The 23220-nt window shown below is 39.0% G+C and overlaps 1 protein-coding gene across 1 annotated transcript in view; it reads right to left on the bottom strand.

Annotated features, from left to right (window-relative positions):
- The window catches only part of LOC124615578 (bifunctional arginine demethylase and lysyl-hydroxylase JMJD6), a 136869-nt gene that overhangs the window by 57047 nt on the left and 56602 nt on the right, over positions 1–23220 (bottom strand). Inside the window, exon 4 of the mRNA XM_047143563.1 lies at positions 5104–5300. Coding sequence (XP_046999519.1) covers positions 5104–5300 — 197 coding nt within the window. The remainder of the gene's footprint in view (positions 1–5103; positions 5301–23220) is intronic.

Raw genomic sequence — 23220 nt, 5'->3', positions numbered from 1 at the left:
TTCGGTCTGGCACATAGTCTTAACCTGCCAGAAGGTTTAAAACCAGTGCATCTCCCCTGCAGGCAAAAAAATTCATTTTGGAGATCCTGCAGCATTTCCACATATGAACCTGAACCTTCAACCATCCCTACAAATCAGGTGCAAAGCGGCAACCTCTTCATTGCTCCGCATGGCAAATAGCTTAACAACACCCTTTGCCACGACTTTGACTACCTATTGTTGTACCTGAACATGAACATTTAACCCACAATCCTTCCCACCTCTTCCAAAGTAACTTCCACTGTCTAAACAATCTACAGAACACCCTGTCTACTCTTATGCCACACCTCCTCCCAACCCCTTGCCCCATGGGTCATATCAGAGGATGACTTACCCTATCAGAGGTAGGACCATGTATGAAAGCAGTAAGAATCACATTCCAGTAATGCTGTAACTTTTGCACAGTCATTTATGTGGACATGACAACCAACCAACTACTCATCTCTTATGTATGGCCAGGCCACCACCAAAAACTGTGGCTAAGTATGAAGTAGATCCACCTAGTGGTGAAACATACTGTCAAGCACAAAATGCTTCACACTTCAATGTGAATGGCTGTTTCACGACTTTTATCATTTTGATCTTCAATCAATACGAGCTTTCTCTGAATTACGTAGATCGGTTTTTCCTTTAAACACATTCTTTGATTCCATAATCTCACTACCTTCAACATTTGTAAGTCGTTTCCCAAAATGCACCGCCACTTTCACTCATGCTGCAGTCCCACTCCCCTTCTGAATCCATTATTCCAGTTTACTGTGTGATACAAGCAATTCCCACGTCTTCTCCTGCCCATTTACTCCAAATTATAGATATTTAATTTTTACATAAAATGTTCACAAAAGGTTCCGAGCAAAAAAAAAAAAGGGGGGGGGGGGGGGGCAGTTTAACCACTCATCAGTATAGTTTACTTAACCCAGATAGTCCTGAATTATTTGTTTTTCAAAATTGATTTATATCTTATCTACATTCATTCACAAGGTTGTAAGGAAGAAAGTAAAAACATTTTTGAGTATTTATTTTTATTTAGTATTTCCAAAAATGGACGTCCTTCCAGAAGGACATTGTACAATTAACTTGTTTTGGTTTTTACACTTTCAAATAAACATAAATAAATTTGAATTATGGGCTAAAACAGCTAATAAATACAAAAAACAAAGAAAATAACCTATACACATATTTTATGCACTAGTATGATAAGACAAAAAGCAACAAACGTGAAGTGGTTGTCACATTTTACGCACATAGTGGTAGTTTTTTTGTGGCCAGTTCGACATTTCAGCTGCTTCTTCTTTTTTGTTATCTCGTCCGTCGGTAATTCAGCAACATAATGTTTTCTTCCATCAAATCTAGAATCTAGTTTTGCCCTCTTACTAGGACGTCCTCTGCTGGTAGTGACTCTTTTGTTACTTTCAAGATTTGCAGTGACAATTCGATGACGAAATGTCAGATGATCTATGGGTTCTTCGTTGTGCTTGTAAAGATTCCAGGCATTTTGCTCTGCAATGTCTATAAAATGTGCAATGATCGGGAAATACCACTTTTTCCTTCTTATGGAGCATCAGTGTCAGCTCGATCTATGCCTCCCATATGAGAATTGTAGGAGTGTAATAAGTTAGGTTGAAGCACGCTAATCCTTTTCTTTTTTTCCCTGGAAAATCTTGCTACAGAGCGTAGTGGTTGCACTCTGTCAAAGTTGGTGGCTACAGTAACAACATTGTTGTCATTCCAACGTACAATTGAAATCCCAGATGCTGAGTCAGAACAAATTTCATATGATCCTCTATTTTCTTTTATCATTTTGTCTATAGGTGATAGAGTACAATTCTTAACTCTGTTTCCTCTTATTGTTCCCGTTACTTCCACGCCCCTCTCTTTTAGGTCATGTAGCGCAGTAGCATTGAGCTGACTTGCTGGTAATTTATCTACACTTGGATTTTCTTCAGCACCCAAATCTTCACCTGTTACGTCAACAGTTGAATTTAGAGGAGGTGTAATGTTACATTCACACCAGTATTACGTATTTCCTCATCTTTTGATTCTAGCATGTCCAAAATTTCCATAAGTGTATATTGTTTTCTGTGAATACAAAATGACAACATATTACCCTGACTTCCTTCTGGAAGGATGGTTGAAAACATTATTGAATTACAACTGACGAAAACTTTCAATCATAATATGAACCCATAAATAATATAGGTTAATTCTTTAAGATATTATATGACAAGTTTCAGAATTATTGACGCAATATGAAAGAAAATATACATACCCATCGATGACAAGGTCAGTCAGTTCGTCGATGGTAAAATCGGCCCTATTTTCAAGACACAGTTTCTCACTCACTATGAACGACAGCGTCAAATTGACTGTCGCAGCGCACAACTGATTCTGCCTACTTAATGTAACAATTTGTCACAGTCCGTTATTCGCAAAAATAAGTAATTTCAACAGTGAGTTACGTCGTCCTTCCAGAAGGACGTCAGGGTTATCTGGGTTAATAATACTTCCACAATGGGAAAAATTCACCCAGACAGAAACTCTACCAGCATCTTGGAATACTGTTGTAGACTGTTTACATTAATTGCTTTCAGCACACTTGTTACTATTAATAAAAATTTATTCAATTATTTTACGTTATTAAACAGAAATGAGCAAAGGCCACCACACACAAACAGATGATTGATGGGAGGCACTCAGATACATGTAAGCACAAAGCACTTCAGTGGCTTTTGAAAAAGTACCATTCTTTTTCCGGTTTAAGTGCTCTCACCCCACCCCCTCCCCCCCAATACACATGGAGGTCTTCTGAAGTTTTACAAAAGTGTGGAGAAAAAACATCAATGCAGCTTAACAAAAAGAAGAACTGAATAGGGGAAAACTGCCACGAGTAAATGTAAAACCAGTTTTCTTTAGCGCTCGAACAGTCCACGGGTGTACTGCCGGTCCATAGTGTCCAACGAGCACAATATTTCGGCGATCAGACATGTCGCCATCGTAAGGTGCGCAGATGAACTGAGCTCCTGAGGGTGGGCGGCCGTCCTAAATCCCCTTCCCCCGCGAGGCGTTCTCTCCGTGCCATGGTCCGCGCATCAGCAATTGCTGAGGGGCTGGTGTCGGCGTCTTTGGTGGCATCGGTGTAACTGCCTCGTCTGCCCTGGTCTCTCGTTCGTTTTCTTTGCTGAGCCTCTTTTTAATTAGACTCAGTGCTGGTTCCCGTGCCTTGCTGAGGTTATAGCCACAACCTCTGTTGATTAGTCCGTCCCTGGTGCGAATTTCGATAGCTTCTCTAACGATGCTGTCCCAGTATTTAGATGTCTTTGCCAAGACCCTGGTATGTTGGTAGTCCATTTCGTGATTTTCGGACAAACAGTGCTCTGTGACTGCCGACTTGCTGGGGTACATAAGTCGAGTGTGCCTCTGATGTTATCGGCAACGATCTTAGATGGTGGGCACTGTCTGTCCAATGTAGGTCTTCCCACACTCACAGGGAATCTGGTATATGCCAGCCTTCTGCAAACCAAGATCGTCTTTGACACTTCCCAATAATGTTAATGTTTTATTGGGCAGGCAAAAGACAGCTTCTACTCTGTGTTTCCTCAATATTCGTCCTATTTTCCCCGATAGCGCGCCAGCATACGGTATATAGGTGGTGGCTATCTCTTCCTCCGTGACTTCGTCCATCTCCACACGCTGTACTGTAGAGGTGGGGCGGAGTGCACGTCTGATCTGCCATTCCGAGTACCCGTTTTTCCGAAATACAGTTTTGAGGTGTTTAAGCTCATGGGGCAGACACTCTGCGTCCGAGATGGTGCGCACCCTGTGCACCAGTATTTTTAGTACCCCATTCCTCTGTGAAGGGTGGTGGCAGCTATTTGCATGCAAATACAGGTCGGTGTGCATTTTCTTCCTGTATACCTCATGGCCCAGGATGTCATCCGCTCTTCTTTTGACCATGACGTCCAGGAATGGTAAACTTCCTTCTGCTTCGGTCTCCAGAGTGAATTTGATATTCGGATTATGGAGTTCAGGTATGTAAATAAGTCTAGGAGCTTGTCCCTTCCATGGGGCCATATCACGAATGTGTCATCAACATAACGTAGAAAACAAGTAGGTTTTCATTTGGATGATGCCAAAGCTTCCTCCTCGAAATACTCCATACAGAAATTCGCGACCACAGACGAAAATTTCTGTGCAATGTGCTCAACTGACTCTCGAAGAGGCACCCTGGTGAATAATGAATCAACGTCAAAACTCACTACGATATCTGAGTCTTTCAGCTTGAAGTTCTTGAGACGTTTTATGAAATCCATAGAATTCCGAATGTGATGAGGGCATTTACCCACGTAAGGGCTTAGTAGTTCTGCCAGGTATTTGGCCAGCAAATATGTAGGTGCCCTAATGTTGCTGACAATTGGGCTGAGTCAAATTAAAAAGAGGCTCAGCAAAGGAAACGAATGAGTGACCAGGACGGAAGAGGCAGTTACACCGACGCCACCACCACAGATGCCGATGCCAGCCTCTCAGCGATCGCCGACGCGCGGCCGAGGACCGTGGAGAGAACGCCTCGCAGGGGAAGGGGATTTAGGACGGCCACCCGCCCTCAGGAGCTTAGTTCGTCAGCGCACCTGACGACGGCGACATGTCTGAGTGCTGAAATATTGTGCCCATTGGACACTATCGACCGGCAGTACACCCGTGGACTGTTCGAGCAAGAAATACGCAGGGAGAAGTTGAAGAATCACAGTTTTCTTTAGTCATTTCTAACAACGAAGGAAAAACAGTGGTTTGCAGAATATGTACACAAGAAGCAAATATACTGTGCCCACTGAAAATGCTTTAGAAATGAAAGCTAAATGCACCTGGCAAAAAAATTATTATTTGCAGTTAGCATAAGACAGAAAAAAACAATAAAAATTATTGTAATTGCTGCTGTGAAAGACAGCTAAGCAAACAAACATATTATTACTGGGGAAGTCTGCATCTGTGCAGACCTCTATCTACAGTGCTATACCTCATGAACAATTTGGGATATGTTAATATTTATGAAAGGAAGAAGCAACAAACCTTTTGTGACCAGATATCAGAGCATTCCAAGCAGATGTTCCAAGTGGATCAATATGAATACCAGTGCCTGATCTAGCTGGTCCCATGACAAACCAACGATAGGGGGGACGACGCTCTTCTCCAGCATGCTGGAATAAGTCATCTTGGAAGTATTCTGGAACTTCATAGTCCTCCAGTAACCGTCGCCTACGAGGGTGCTGAAAGAATACACTTAAGTGATCCAGTTGGGTCAGACCACAATTTATTTATACTTATGCTACATTCTAGGAGTTTAGCCATGGTACAGATTTGTATGAAATACTTGGTAAAACAGGTATGGAACTAACATATATTATAAAAGGTGAAAAAAATTTACAATTTGTGGCTGCGTAAACAACGCCTGGTGTTTTTGTGAGGAGGGTGGAAATGACGCTTCAAACACTGAGCTCAAACACTAATCAAGCAGGACAACTGAAATCATTTGTACAGTAATGTCCTCATGAAAGATTTGGTGCTCACAGCGAATACAGTAGCTCCACCTCTTGCAACACATGTGGGGCACACTTATCACATAAGCAAATCCTTAGTTAATTTAGATAAAACAGAAGTCTTCTTCAAATGTTTTAAATCTAACATAAGAGTGTCATGCAATTTTACAATAACCCATCTGTGAATTAGAAACACAAAAAGTTAAGACTGCTTGAAAGTAGTTACAGTACAAGATATCTATATCCTTTCGAGCCATTTGTGCACTGGTACTTATGTGCATTTACGGCAGAATAAAACAGGATGTAAATTGTGCAACTAATGCTCATTTTTATTCCAGAAATAAGAGCATGAGGAAAACCTGTTGTCAAGGAAATTTATATACATACATCTTTTCGTCTTTCATGAGGAAAACTTAAGTTTATGTCATTAGAACTCTTGCACTTGCCAAGGCTGTCAGCTGTAAAGTCAAAGCATAACCTATCATTTCCACCCGCCACAAGAATGAAGCTGGCAGCCATGTTTTTAACAGCACAAAGCAGATCGTAATATTCATATAAGACAATGTCTTGGAATGAAGAACAGTAAGGCAATTTTTTGGATAGTGACTTGAACAGGGAAAGCTGCTGAGATTAAAATTTTACTGCCATGAAAATATCATTGGCGTCCGTAGATGTTGCTATGTGCACACTTTCAATTCTGCTGTTCTCAGTTCTGTGTTATCCTCCACATGGTTAATTATGAATAAAGTAGTCCAGTAATTACATGTTGTCCCTGTATTTTCAAACCACAACCCTAAAAGGTTATGGACTAAGATCATGTGATCAGTAAAAGTGACATTTTTCGATTATACAAAACTAAATTTGTAAGCTTAAAAGTGTGGGAATACACAAGTTCAGTAACATGACAAATATACCACATATGACTGCTGCACATGGAATTTGACTGGAAACGCTGTCATGCAATAATCTCAACACATGGAGAATACAATTAGAAGCACTACTCATAAAAAAAAAAATCATACATGGCAATGTGTATCTGGAGACATACTGCAACCCGCAGTGACTGGCAAAGGACAAATGATCACTATTGCAAAAGCTGTGTAAAGAGCATGGCTCGTGACTGACAGAAAAGTACACTTGGTTTGATCCACCATTCCCAGCGAGCCGAAGAAAGTAAAACACTGCATTACATCACATAAAGTATGGTTTAAAATAGAATCAATTATGCACCCAATGCAAGATGCTCAAAAGCCTCATGCACCATCACATTTCTTAAATGAAACCTAGTGATGATGTAAATCATCACCTTACTGAATTCTTCGATGCTGTGGACGAGTTACAAGCAATGGATGTCGACAAACAGTGATCTATTGCCAATAGTGATGCTCTACAGTCTTTCAGGTAGTAATCACAATGTTAGATGTGCTACTGAATCCCATGACGCTCAACTAGATGTTGAGCCACTAAAAGCAAAAATCCTGAAGAACACAATGTAAGGATTCAGAAAGCTAGTGAAAATGTAAGTGTTACAATGTTTGTTAAAGCAGGTAAACGTTTTGTGAACTAGTGAAAAAGTGCTGTGAGTGACAGTGACAAATTGGAACAAAAATCAAAGCAAAAATAAAGTGGGAAAATCAACATAAAACTGCAGCTTTTGTAACAAGAAAGGACACAAGGAAAATGTGTGTTTTTTCAAGAAGAAACTCTGTGAGAGTTGAGAACAAAGTCGACAAAGCTCATTGTTGTTTCTCTATGAATGAGCCTGCTCTGAAGTTTATGAATCTAGTATTTTTTTGTGTGTAGACAGTGCATCACATCACGCATGTGCAACAATCCAAAAGTGTTTATACATGTGACAGAAATGCAAGAGAATTAATACTTGCAGACAATAGCGCTACGCTAGTAACACCTCAAGGTGACATACACTTCCCAATTGCAGCAAATGACGCCAACTCTATAATGCTGAAAAACACTTTATATGTGCCAAAACTCTGCACAAATCTCATTTCAGCAGCAAAAGTTGTAGACATCGACATTTGAGAAAAATCATGCATTTATATGAAATACTAATGGTAACGTCAAAGCGATTGCAAAATGAGTGCGTAGCTGGTTTCATTTACCAGAAAATGATCCAAAGGTGTGAACCGTTGCTGAGCCAAAAGTTACGAAAAGCGAGAAGCTCGATTAGACCACTTGAATTTGTGAGATATGATCAAAATGCTCAAAAACAAATATGCAATAGGTTTCAAGTTCAGTGATCCCAATCTCACCAGAAGCTCTATATTTCTTTAAGGAAAAATCACAGACATTCCGTTGTGGAGTTAATTGTCTCTGATGTCTGTGGGCCAATGAAAGAAATTTCCAAGTTGGTTTCTTGAACACATTCTCAGGTCTAATACAATAAATTTCATTGAGATGGAAAAGCTTCTGTTCACAAATCATCACAGATTTAGAAAGCATTGCTCTGGTGAAACTCAGCTTGCCCTTCTCTCACATGATATCCTAAAAACCATGGATGGAGGGCAACAGGCAGATTCCATATTCCTAAATATCTGGAAAGAAGTTGACACGTTGCGCCACTGCCGGCTGTTGATGAAGGTCCAAGCATACGGATTAGGTTCCCAGATATCTTAGTAGCTCGAGGACTTTTTATGTAATAGAACCCAGTAAATTGCCCTTAGCAGCGACTTTTAATCAGAGACAAGGCTATTGTCAGGGGTGTCCTGGAACGCATACATAAATTATTTGGCAAACAGGGTGGGCAGCAATCTGCGATTGTTTGGCTGATGATGCTGTGGTGTATGGTAAGGTGTCAAAGTTGAATCACTGTACGAGGATACAAGATGACTCAATCAAAATTTCTAGTTTGTGTAGAAAAATGTATGTTACTGCAGATAAGTAGGAAAAACAATTCGATAATGTTCAAATACAGAATATTTTGGCATAACATTGCAAAGCGATACAAAATGGAATGACCACATCAGGTTGGTAGTAGTGAAGGCAAATGCTCAACTTCATTTTATTGGGAGAATTTTGGGAAAGTGTAGCTCATCTATAAAAGAGATGGCATATAAATTCTGGTGCAACCCATTCTTGAGTACTGCGTGAGTGTTTGGGATCCCCAACAGGTAGGAAGACATAAAAGCAAATCAGAGACATGCTGCTAGATTTTTTTACCAGTCGGTTCGATCAATATGCAAGTATTATGGAGATGCTTTGTAAAATCATATGGGAATCCTTGGAGGGAAGATTCTACTATTGTCACTATAATTTTGCATAAGGACCATGAAGATTAGACAAGTGAAATTAGGGCCCATATGGATGCTTGCAGACAGTCATTTTTCCCTTATTCTATTAGCAAATGGAATGGAAATAATTAGCCATACACTATAAGGTGGCCTGCAAAGTATGTATGTAGATGTAAACGTAGACAGTGCAAGATTTTTTTTTCTTTTTCCTTTTTACCTTTGTAGATGACCATCTATATCTCTGACAAAGGAGAAGGTGCCAACAAATATGCTGAATTCAAAAACCTAGTTGAAAAATCAGGCCATTTGTAGGTCAAAATGGGTCATTATATGTTGCTCGAGCCAGGACTACCAACATCATTTTGTTCTGAAACCATCAACATAGCTGACTACAGCCGAAATTTTTGCTCAACCAAAGGATTGTCTGATGGAACTCCATACAAAAAATGGCTGAAGAGAAAACCTGACCTATCTGATCTTCGTGCATTTGGTCAAAATGTCATCCAGGATAAATCGCCAAGCACAGAAAGTTTGATACTAAAGGCAAAGGAGGGATTTTTGTACACTACTCTGACTGAAAGACTGTTGTGTGTGGGTACCAAGAGATCATAGGATTCACACGTCAAGAGATGTGAGGTTCCTTGATCATGACAGTTTTGAGCCCGAACAAACTTATGAAGAAGAACCAGATCACCACCAAAGAGAGGGCATCACAAAATAAATTCAGGGCCAGGAGATTTCATTGGTGACAAAAACACTGAATCGGAATCATTGCTAGACAATGAAAAATTCAATGGTTTGAAGAAATACTTATTGTGCCTGTGAGCAATGAGTTCAACATGACGACAAAACTTGGAGGTGGAAGATCAAAGCTAGTGTAGACATGGGAAAGGGGGCATCCAACTAAGGTATGTGGGCTTCCGATCACTGCAGGCCAAGAATTCATCCCCAATGATGACACCTGCTCAACAGTTTCTGCCACATGTAGACTACACCTACAGCTATACTCTGCAAACCACCGTGAGGTGCATGGTAGGGGTATGTCTCATTGTACGAGTTATTAAGATTTCTTCCCGTTCCATTCATTTATGAAATGCAGGAAGAATGATTGGTTGAATGACTCTGTGCATGCAGTAATTACTCTAATCTTATCCTCATGGCCCCTAGGAGAGCAATATGCAGGGGGATGTAGTATTTGACTAGAGTAAAATTGGTTCTTAAAACCTTGTTAACTAACTCTCTCAGGACAGTTTATGCCTATCTTCATGGGTCTTCCAGTTTAGTTCCTTCAGTATCTCTGTGACACTCTCCCATGGATTAACAAACCTGTGACCATTTGTGCTGCCCTTCTCTGTATACGTTCAATATTCCCTGTTAGTCTTATCTGGTATGGGTCCTACACACTTGAGCAATATTCTGCAACAGGTCGCACAAGTGATTTGTAAGCAATCTCCTTTGTTGATGATTGATTGCACTTTCCCAATATTCTACCAATAAACCGAAGTCTACCACCTGCTTTACCCACAACTGAACCTATCTGATCATTCCATTTCATATCCCTACAATGTGTTGGCTGATTCCAACTGACTTATTGATATTATAGTCCTAAGTTTGTGTGTTTTGAGAAGTGCATAATTTAACATTTCTGAACATTTAAAGCAAGTTGGCAATCTCTGCACCACTTTGAAATCTTATTAAGATCTGACTCAATATTTATGCAGCTTCTTTCAAATAGTACTTCATTACAGATAACTGCATCATCTGCAAAAAGCTTGGTTTTACTATTAATATCTGCAAGATCATTAATATACAACATGAACAGCAAGGGTCGCAACACAGTTCCCTGGGGCACACTCGAAGTTACTTCTGACGAACACTGTCCATCCAAGATAACATGTTGCATCCTCCCTACCAGAAAAACCTTAATTCAGTCACAAATTTTACTTGATACCCCATATGATAATTCTTTTGAATAAGCATAACTGTGGTACTGAGTCAAATGCTTTTTGGAAATCAAGAAATACAGCATTTACTTGATTGCCTTGATCCAAAGCTTTCAGTATGTCATGTGAGAAAAGTGCGAGTTACGTTTCACATGATCTGTTTTTGAAATCCATGATGGTTGGCATTGAGGAGGTCATTCTGTTAGAGATAGCTCGTTATGTATGAGCTCAGAATATATTCTAAGATTCTACGACAAATCGATATAATGGATATTAGACCGTAGTTTTGTGAATCACTTATACTGCCCTTCTTGTATACGGGTGTGACCTGTGCCTTTTTCCAAGAACTGGGCGAGGTTTCTTGTTCAAGGGATCTACGATTGATTATACTTAGAAGTGGGGCTAACTCAGCTGTATATTCAGTATAAAATCTGACATGGATTGCATGAAGTCCTAGAGCTTTCAGTTTTATCGATTTCAGCTGTTTCTCTATACCACTGACACTAATACTTATTTCATTCATCTTTTCAATGGTACGAGGGCAAAGTTAGGGCAAATCTCCTGGGATTTCCTTTGTAAAGGAACATTTGAAAGCAGAGTTAATAATTTCAGCTTTTGCTTTGCTATCCTCAGTTTCAGTTCCTCTCTCATTCACTAGGGCCTGGACACTAACTTTGGTACCACTAACAGCCTTTACAAATGACCAGAATTTCTCTGAGTTCAGCAACAGATCACTTGAAAAATATTCTCTTATGGTAGTCATTGAAGGCATCACACATTGCTCTCTTGACAGCTAAATGTGTTTCATTCAGCATCTCTCTATCGATAGCCCTATGCTTTGTTTTACAACTATTATGCAGTATCTCTGTTTCTTTAAAATTTTCTTCACAGTGATGTATACCACAGAGGTTCCCTCCCATTATGAACTGTTCTACTGGGTACATATCTATCCTGTGCATAGTCAACTATTTTTTTAAACTTGACTCAGAGTTCCTCTATGTAGACTCATCAAATGTTTCAGTTCTTGATATTAACTTTGCAACAGAAGTCAATGTCAACAATCCATTATGTGGTTCAGATTATCAAGAGTGGTTGAAAGCTATGTATGATGAAATTAGGTCACCAGTGAAAAATGATACAGCAGACATTGCAGACAGATAAACAAATAAAACGGTAAGTGACTGTAGGACTGTTTTGAGGAATAAATAAAATAGTGATGGATATTTACTGAGGAGAAAAGCAAAATAGCTGCACCAGGCGACGACTTTGGAGAAACATTCTCTCTGAGTTACAAGCAGTGAATCACTTAGATTACTCATGGTTCTCTCAGTCAAATTTGACTTGTGTCTCTCTCAACTGCATATCACCACTGCATTTCTCAATTGCAGAACTGACACAGAAATATTCACGAGGCTCTTGGACTTGCCGGTAGAGCATTACAAAAGACGAGAGAGGCGGAGAAAGACAATCATAGCCAAGAAGGCAAGTGACGTGCTCCAAATATTGGAATCTGGTGATAAAGGGTGTAAACTTATAAAAGCCATTTACGTGCGGCACAAAGCTGGTCACCGGTAGCATGCCAAGTTGAATGCGACCATAACATCAATTCGGAGCCACATGTCTTTTAAATATTATAAGAAAATGTCCAGTCTTCCTACTCCTTTATGTAGATGACATTATTATCTTTTCAGCAGACTCCGAAAGGAGGAAACAAATGAAGAGTGAGTTCTCTGCCAGACTTAATATCAAGGATCTTGGTGCCATAAGATGCTATCTGGGCACTGAGGTAAACCAATTTGTTGACAAAATTACATTATGTCAAAATGGCTATTTCAGACAAGTTTTACACTGATTCGAAATGGATGAGTGCAAGCTCCATTGACAACTGGGAGCAAGTTGGGTGCAACAGCTACAAATACGGAGACCTGGAAGAAGCACCGATGTACATCACCACTGTACTTGAACCGACTTATGCTACGTGGTAAATAAGCTATGCCAGTACAATAATAGCCATAATTTTGTTCCTGGCAAAAGGCTTAGATACCTCAAAGGACCCATAGACAGGGAACTGACCAGCAAAAAGGATAAGGAAGGAATCTTATGTTTTGCAGATGCTGATTGGGGAAGTTCCAGTGTTGATAGAAGGCCATAAACTGGCTACTACTTCACTTCATCAAGATTAGCAATCTCATGGTGTTCACACAAGCAGAGCCATTGCTCTTTTATCAACTGAAGCCGAGTACACGAGCCTCAATGAAGCAGCAATGGAAGTGGTCTACCTGTCAACATTCATGAAGGAGCTGGGTTTAGAGAAACAATCATACATCACCCTTTTCAATGTCAATCAGTCAGTTTTTCATTTAACGACAAAGCACATTCATATAAAATATCACTTCATACAGCAAGTTCTACAAGAGTATCCACTGAAACTGCAATATCATCCAACAGAAGATACAATGGCTGATGTACTGATGAAGATTCTTCCTGCATCAAAGCACAAGAAATATGTTAATGGATTTGGACCTTGATCCTAGAACCACAAGTTTAAGATTTAACTCTCAAACTGTTTGTGAAAATTGAGGGGGCATCTTGAGATTCCAATTTTACAGCCATGTAATGTCACAAGTGTTCATAGATGTTGCTATGCACGTGCTTTCAAGTCTGTTGTCCTCAAAAAATTATGAATAACGTAGTTAAGTAATTTTATGCCGTGCTCATGTTTTCAAACCACAATCCAACAAAGGCTGATGAAAGAACCAGTATGTCAGTTTCGCTGGGAAGTTTGAGGTACCAGACCTGGATTTCCATCTTTAGACAAGAATATACGTTTTTAAGTACTGATAAACCAGAAAATATATCAAGAGATAAAACAGAGAGGTTCATGTCAGTGCATTAAAAGAGATCCAATTACAAAATACAAGGACTATGAGGACATAATATCAGTTAAAAGGCAACAAAACTATAAGAAATATGCACACAGAGTTATGCTTGTAAAAGATCTAATTTCCCATCGATGTCAAGATCCTCAGAAACAGAGATCAGCTGTGAACCAACCCAGCATTTGTTACACTTGGAAAAATAACAATTAATATCAGGTCAACTGCATGATTTTTACCTTTATGCAAGAAATTCCCCTCCCATGAACCATGGACCTTGCCGTTGGTGGGGAGGCTTGCATGCCTCAACGATACAGATAGCCGTACCGTAGATGCAACCACAACGGAGGGGTATCTGTTGAGAGGCCAGACAAACGTGTGGTTCCTGAAGAGGGGCAACAGCCTTTTCAGTAGTTGCAGGGGCAACAGTCTGGATGATTGACTGATCTGGCCTTGTAAAACTAACCAAAACGGCCTTGCTGTTGTGGTACTGTGAACGGCTGAAAGCAAGGGGAAACTACAGCCGTAATTTTTCCCGAGGGCATGCAGCTTTACTGTATGGTTAAATGATGATGACGTCCTCTTGGGTAAAATATTCCGGAGGTAAAATAGTCCCCCATTCGGATCTCCGGGCAGGGACTACTCAAGAGGATGTCGTTATGAGGAGAAAGAAAAGTGGCATTCTACGGGTCGGAGCATGGAATGTCAGATCCCTTAATCGGGCAGGTAGGTTAGAAAATTTAAAAAGGGAAATGGATAGGTTAAAGTTAGATATAGTGGGAATTAGTGAAGTTCGGTGGCAGGAGGAACAAGACTTTTGGTCAGGTGAATACAGGGTTATAAATACAAAATCAAATAGGGGTAATGCAGGAGTAGGTTTAATAATGAATAAAAAAATAGGAGAGCGATTAAGCTACTACAAACAGCATAGTGAACGTATTATAGTGGCCAAGATAGACACGAAGCCCATGCCTACTACAGTAGTACAAGTTTATATGCCAACTAGCTCTGCAGATGACGAAGAAATTGAAGAAATGTATGAGGAGATAAAAGAAATTATTCAGGTAGTGAAGGGAGGCGAAAATTTAATAGCCATGGGTGACTGGAATTCGAGAGTAGGAAAAGGGAGAGAAGGAAACGTAGTAGGTGAATATGGAGTGGGGCTAAGAAATGAAAGAGGAAGCCGCCTGGTAGAATTTTGCACAGAGCACAACTTAATCATAGCTAACACTTGGTTCAATAATCATAAAAGAAGGTTGTATACATGGAAGAATCCTGGAGATACTAAAAGGTATCAGACAGATTATATAATGGTAAGACAGAGATTTAGGAACCAGGTTTTAAATTGTAGGACATTTCCAGGGACAGATGTGGGCTCTGACCACAATCTATTGGTTATGAACTGTAGATTAAAACTGAAGAAATTGCAAGAAGGTGGGAATTTAAGGAGATGGGACCTGGATAAACTGACTAAACCAGAGGTTGTACAGAGTTTCAGGGACAGTATAAGGGAACAATTGACAGGAATGGAGGAAAGAAATACAGTAGAAGACGAATGGGTAGCTTTGAGTGATGAAGTAGTGAAGGCAACAGAGGATCAAGTAGGTAAAAAGACGAGGGCTAGTAGAATCCTTGGGTAACAGAAGAAATGTTGAATTTAACTGATGAAAGGAGAAAATATAAAAATGCAGTAAATGAAGCAGGCAAAAATGAATACAAACGTCTCAAAAATGAGATTGACAGGAAGTGCAAAATGGCTAAGCATGCATGGCTAGATGACAAATGTAAGGATGTAGAGGCTTATCTCACTAGGGTTAAGATAGATACGTCCTACAGGAAAAATTAAAGAGACCTTTGGAGAAAAGAGAACCACTAGTATGAATATCAAGAGCTCAGATGGAAACCCAGTTCTAAGCAAAGAAGGGAAAGCAGAAAGGTGGAAGGAGTATATAGAGGGTTTATACGAGGGCGATGTGCTTGAGGACAATATTATGGAAATGGAAGAGGATGTAGATGAAGATGAAATGAAATGGGAGATACGATACTGTGTGAAGAGTTTGACAGAGCATTGGAAGTCCTGAGTCAAAACAAGGCCCAGGGAGTAGACAACATTCCATTAGAACTACTGAATGCCTTGGGATAGCCAGTCCTGACAAAACTCTATCATTTGGTGAGCAAGATGTATGAGACAGGCGAAGTACCCTCAGACTTCAAGAAGAATATAATAATTCCAATCCCAAAGAAAGCAGGTGTTGACAGATGTGAAAATTACTGAACAATCTGTTTAATAAGTCCCGGATGCAAAATAATAACGCAAATTATTTACAGACGAATGGAAAAACTGGTAGAAGCCGACCTCGGGGAAGATCAGTTTGGATTCCATAGAAATGTTGGAACACGTGAGGCAATACTGACCCTATGACTTAGAAGAAGAGAAGAAATAAAAACTTTGAGGTTCGCTGATGACATTGTAATTCTGTCAGAGACAGCAAAGGACTTGGAAGAGCAGTTGAACGGAATGGACAGTGTCTTGAAAGGAGGATATAAGATGAACATCAACAAAAGCAAAACGAGGATAATGGAATGTAGTCGAATTAAGTCGGGTGATGCTGAGGGAATTACATTAGGAAATGACACACTTAAAGTAGTAAAGGAGTTTTGCTATTTGGGGAACAAAATAACTGATGATGGTCAAAGTAGAGAGGATATAAAATGTAGACTGGCAATGGCAAGGAAAGCGTTTCTGAAGAAGAGAAACTTGTTAACATCGATTATAGATTTAAGTGTCAGGAAGTCGTTTCTGAAAGTATTTGTATGGAGTGTAGCCATGTATGGAAGTGAAACATGGACAATAAATAGTTTGGACAAGAAGAGAATAGAAGCTTTCGAAATGTGGTGCTACAGAAGAATGTTGAAGATTAGGTGGGTAGATCACGTAACTAATGAGGAGGTATTGAATAGGATTGGGGAGAAGAGAAGTTTGTGGCACAACTTGACTAGAAGAAGGGATCGGTTGGTAGGACATGTCCTGAGGCATCAAGGGATCACAAATTTAGCATTGGAGGGCAGCATGGAGGGTAAAAATCGTAGAGGGAGACCAAGAGATGATTACACTAAGCAGATTCAGAAGGATATAGGTTGCAGTAGGTACTGGGAGATGAAGGAGCTTGCACAGGATAGATTAGCATGGAGAGCTGCATCAAACCAGTTTCAGGACTGAAGACACAACAACAACAACATGCAAGAAATCACAAGCAATGGCCCAAACATTTACGATTTTCACCTTCTCTGACCTCTCTCGAAAACAGTTCTTACAATGGTTGTATCACATTGCGATCATACATGTATTATTTTCTGAATGGCTTCCTTTGACTTCATATTGGATACTTCATCAATAAGACATAAGCAACCGGAACAAAGAGTGAATATTACCACAACTACTAGAAAAAATCAATTGTTCACAAATTTGTCAGAAAATTTCGCTGTTGTACACGCATCAGAACTACAGCACACAATCCAAACAAGCAACAATATCATAATTCACTAGGTATTTAGTTAGTTGTTTGAAATGTTTCATGCATCAGTCAAAATATGCTGCCCTAAGGTGTAATCTTCAGGGTAATGTTACTAAGGTCAAAAAGTATTTATTCTACAGAAGTGGGCATTACATATTAACATCTTGCAGAAGCCTCACATGTGAATTCTCACATGTGCATGCCAATACATATCTTCATAATGGTATTTATGGTTAATAACAACAGTGAATTAGGAGAAACTGTGCTATTCACAACCACAAAGCAAAAAACATAAATAGATTCCTTAAACATTACAACTGATTAGAATATCTGGATTTAAGGGATGTAAGTTCCAAATAATCTCAACCATTTTTCTCACTCATCTTTCTCATTCATTTCTCCCCCTGGGGAAGGAACCAATAATTTTGAAAGCCATGATGGTGTCTTCTATTTTTTTCTGTTTCTATTGGCAATACTAAATATTTCTCTCCTTAAAGGCAAGTACTTGTCATCAGCCCCATCTCATAATTTTATAGTTTTTTCGACAGAAATTCTGTTTCATAATTTAATAGAATTAACTCTAATGACTGTACAGAACAGATCTACGTAATGTTATATTAATGTTTTGCTTGAAGTAGCACCTGAGCATTATAATAAAAGGAGCAGCCAATTTTTTTCAAACTGAAACTTGAATAAGTAAATGAATGAATTGATGTATAATTGTATTTGATGTAATAAAAAGCTAAAGCAATAAATAAGAAAAGCTTCCTAAGTTGGAATAACTTTTCAGAATTCTGTCTGAAATTCCATCAACCTCATATGAGCTTTTATTTTTTCATAAAGATGACATACTGAATTACAGATAGGTATGATGAAAAGACTGCTACATATCGGCCAAAGCCTTCTTCAGAAAAGAGAAATGCACACACATTCACACATGCAAACATAACTCACACACACAACCCTTTTCTCTGTCCAGACTGCAGTCAGGCCGGAATGGCTGCAGGTAGCAGTCGTGTGTGTGAGGTGTGCTTGGTTGTGTGCATGTGAGTGTGTTTCTCTTTTCTGAAGAAAAATTTGGCTGTATGCTTATGTAGCAATTTGTTCATCATGCCTTTCAGCAACTCAATGTGCCATCATTAAGATAAGTAGCAATCTATCCTGTTCATAATACTGTTGATATTTCAACCTGGACTTTCCACTGTTTGAACCATTTAACCCATGTTTACTGCTACATTTAGAAAGTAATTGTTAAACTTACTTGAAACTCGTGAGTTATCAATCACAACATTGTCATTTAGTTTAACAGTTATGGAGTCCTTAACACACACTGGCTGTCATGTCTCCCATTTGACAATGTCCCATACAGCTTTAATCTTATTACCTGCATTCCGTATTTCTGTCAGGACATGCATAACTTTCCTTATAATATTACAGTATATGGGCACGTTTGAAGGCATAGTCAGCAATGGAAGTCAAATGGCTTCAAAAATAACAAATGCTGTAATCACAATAAAAATTTAATCCAAAAATTCAACATCAATTAATTCTGCTTGTGAAGAAAAAGTGTGCAATCATTGTGTAACACAGTTCCAAAATCTGAGAGTAGTTAAATGTGATTTGAAATATATAACAGTCCATTTAATTATACAGTACAACTTCATTAACACGAACTTGCACTTGTTGTTGTTGTTGTTGTTGTGGTCTTCAGTCCTGAGACTGGTTTGATGCAGCTCTCCATGCTACTCTATCCTGTGCAAGCTTCTTCATCTACCAGTACCTACTGCAGACTACATCCTTCTGAATCTGCTTAGTGTATTCATCTCTTGGTCTACCTCTATGATTTTTACCCTCCACACTGCCCTCCAATACTAAATTGGTAATCCCTTGATGCCTCAGAACACGTCCTAAGAACCGATTCTTTCACCTAGTCAAGTTGTACCACAAATTCCTCCTCCCCAATTCTGTTCAGTACCTCCTCATTAGTTACATGATCTACACATCTAATCTTCAGCATTTTCTCTAGCATCACATTTCAAAAGCTTCTATTCTCTTCTTGTCCAAACTATTTATTGTCCATGTTTCACTTCCATACATGGTTACACTCCATACAAATACTTTCAGAAACGACTTCCTGACACTTAAATCTATACTTGATGTTAACAAATTTCTCTTCTTCAAAAATGCTTTCCTTACCATTGCCAGTCTACATTTTATATCATCTCTACTTCGACCATCATCAGTAATTTTGCTCCCCAAATAGCAAAACTCATCTACTACTTTAAGTGTCTCATTTCCTAATCTAATTCCCTCAGCATCATCTGATTTAATCTGACTACATTCCATTACCCTCATTTTGCTTTTGTTGATGTTCATCTTATATCCTCCTTTCAAGAGACTGTCCATTCCGTTCAACTGCTCTTCCAAGTCCTTTGCTGTCTCCGACAGAATTACAATGTCATCGGCGAACCTGAAAGTTTTTATTTCTTCTCCATGGATTTTAATACCTACTCCGAATTTTTCTTTTGTTTCCTTCACTGCTTGCTCAATATACAAATTGAATAACATTGGGGAGAGGCTACAACCCTGTCTCACTCCCTTCCCAACCGCTGCTCCCCTTTCATGCCCGTCTTGCACGTAACATGCAAAATATATTGGCCCCGACAGGAATATATTAGTTCTTATACAAAGTTTTACCTGATAACATGAATTTCGGTAAAGATGAATAACAAAATCTCTTTCAGTCCCTAGCATAGTTATACAGTATTTTTAAGTGTTAATTTTTTTCTGAAATGAATGCAAGGATGTACCTACAAAGCTAACTACCCATTGTTGACTTGTTTCTAATGTATTGTAGGTCAGCAGCTGTGACTGTTACCAAAACAATCAGTGCATACAATACATTTAAATAAATTCAATAATATATGCATTAGCATTTAGAAATGTATCTGATGCCAGGTGTTTTTTTAGTTGCAGCCAAATCGAGTTAGAATACTGAAAAAATATCTACAAACAGTAGTGTGTGAAACTTGGCAAAGAGAAAACAGATGGAGAAAACAACTGCAGAGCAGTCTGGAATTATCAAATCCATTTTATCTACAATAATTAAGAATTGAGAAAAAAAATCATTAATGCTGCTACATCAGGTTTCGGAAACAAACTTAAATTACTTTGTAGCAATAAGTGCGAAGACAATTAGGAATTACTTCTAAAATGATTCAATCATATATGTGTATCTAACATACCTTTAAGTGGCCCTATGATTCAGTTGGAAGCAAATGAGTGCCAAAAATATAGGCACTGAATACTTCAGTTGTTTTGCTGGTTGGCTGTATTGGTTCCAACAGAGATATTCAACTGCATCTGTACAAATTTGTGGTGAAGCAAATAAAGGTGCTGAAGAAAGTGAAAATAGCTGGTTGCATGAATTCGACAGAGTGAGGGAAAAGTATGCCTAATGTGATGTGTTCAATAAGGACAAAACTGGACTTTTTCCACATTGCGCCCAAGGGACAAAAAGCGATAAGTGTCAAGGTGGACCACGCAGCAAACAACATGTAACTGTTGCCCTTGTATGTAATGCGGACGGCAGTGAGAAGTTTCATACCTAGGTTATTGGTAAGTCTGAGCAAAGTGTTGTTTTAAAAACATACATATGGGCACTTTACCTCGCATCTACTCTCACCATACGGACACTTGGATCAATGGCACATCATTTTGCAAGTGACTTCTTCGTTTCAACAGTCGAATGGGTGCTCAAAACTGACATATTCTTCTTACAATGGACAAATGTACAGCCCACAATGTACACTATCTGAACCTGATTAACACAAGAGATCAGTTTTTTTCCACCAAACGCGACAAGCTACCTTCAGCCCTTGGCCCAAAGCATCATTTCTCTCATGAAGAGAGCTACATCGCAAGCAACTTTTAACAGCTGCAATTTGTGCTGCTGAAAACAATACTGCAACATCACATTGGAATCTTCTTGATGCAATAAAAGTCATCACAGTACCCAGGAAGTCTGTGTCGCGACACCATATACATAAGTGCTTTAACAGAGCCCTGAGACAGCAAAACTGAAGATGTCCACAAGTTAGATGATGCCACTTCAACTGATGAATGGACAGTGCACATGACAGCAGTTCATTAGTGCACATGGCAGTGTTGTCATATGTGCTTCTGTGGAATCTCAGTGGCAAAAGCTGTGACCGGGTTGCAACACGGGTCATCAGAAGAAAGTGAGCAGGAGGAGAATACATATACCATTCCACTTATCTGTCAGGAGATGTTTACATCCTTGGACAGTTTAGAATGATTTGCTTCAACATCTGACATCACTGCTGGGTTTACAGATGCTGTAGTTATAACTGGTCGTGAAATTACAAGACATTTTCATGACAGCAAACCAGGCTTGAATTTTTCCAAGAAAATGGTGTAGTTTGTGAGTAATTGTGGTTTCACAGTCACTTTATAGTGTTATAAGTCTACAGTAATGTTAAGTGATTGATACTATAGTGTATTACACATTACTGTACTACTGTAAATGTATACATAATAGAATCTGTGTTTTTCCACTTAATGCAATTTTTTTTAACATGAACTCTTGATTTTCTGGTCCTTTTGGATTTGTGTTAACAAGGTTATAGTGTAGTAAATGAAATAAAAGCCAAAGCCAAAACAAAAACTACAACCCAATAAAAACATATTAGTTATAGCTACTGATTGTGCAGTATCCGAGCAACATTATCAAACACCTGTCTCTTAAAAATTAATGACCTAGGTCAAAATAAGTAAGTATGTAAGGGGGTGGTTAGGATGTAGTTCACTAACAATCCAGATTAAGAGGGATCATTTGGTCCTGCCCTGAAGAATGAAATTGTTTTTCTAAAAGCTACGAGTTTTGTTGCCTTTAGATGTGTTTACACCAGCTGTTCTGGAAGTATGGTTCCACCATGAGTACAGGATGCACTGATAATTCCAGTTAAAAAAATTACCATTACATAAAAGTATATTAGATATTTAAACAACAGAAAATCTGGGATGGGGTAACAAACAACAATATGAAATGGACAGTCAGATACTCATCATCACACAGAGGAGGCGTTGCACATGGACAGCCACATTTAAAAGTAAACTGGTGGATATTATATGCTATGGATGTCATAAGCTATTGGAAAAGTAGGGTGTGTGTGTGTGTGTGTGTGTGTGTGTGTGTGTGTGTGTGTGTGTGTGTGTTCATCTGATGTAATACCTCGACCAATAGCTTGCAATATCCAACAGCTTATTATTGAATCTGCCTGCCTGCTGCTAAATTTATCCTATTGGTTATTTCCATACCAGCAGCTCTAGATGTTCCCACGTGACCAATTCTGTATGAACATTCGCATGTTCCTGATAAACACTGGTAAAGTTACACTGTCACCAATTCAATACTTCTGGAGATATAGTTGTTTGTTTTACCCCATAGTGCACCTATCAACAGTGCATCCTTGAGTTTTTGGCACCTTTAAGACATAACATCTCTGGCAATATTTTCTTGAAAGAAACAAAACTAGGCCATCTTGTACAATTTTTTGCACTATCTCTTGTGAAACAAGAAAAAATCTCCTGACTAATTTTCATATGGATACTTTGCAGCATAGCAGGTCAAACTATTTTAACCCTGTTTCACTAGAAAGACAATGTTCTAAACCACCCAAAAACTACATTTGGTTTTGCAATGTGACCATATAAGGCATCAAAAAATAATGACAAGTTGGATGTCCTTGAAAATGGGCCTACATTCCACTGGTCTCAAATTAAATCTGACATCTTTTATTATGTTATACAATTATTTAGTACTCTATCGGAAACTGAGTATCAGAAAACTTGATGACTAAGGTGACAAAAAAACTTGAAGACTTAAAAATGTCTCTTGTCATGACTCATAGTGACATATTTGGATCTTTTTCTGCTATAATTACAGACTCATATTGTTTATAAAGTTCACAGTTTAATCGTCCATCACCAAGGCAATGGAGATCATGGTAGTAACATTGTTGCTTATCAGCTGCAGCACACATCAC

Source organism: Schistocerca americana, chromosome 5 (genome assembly GCF_021461395.2).
Source record: "Schistocerca americana isolate TAMUIC-IGC-003095 chromosome 5, iqSchAmer2.1, whole genome shotgun sequence".
NCBI lineage: Eukaryota > Metazoa > Arthropoda > Insecta > Orthoptera > Acrididae > Schistocerca > Schistocerca americana.
The sequence above is the reverse complement of the archived record's forward strand: the minus strand, read 5'-3'. Positions and strand labels throughout refer to the sequence as shown.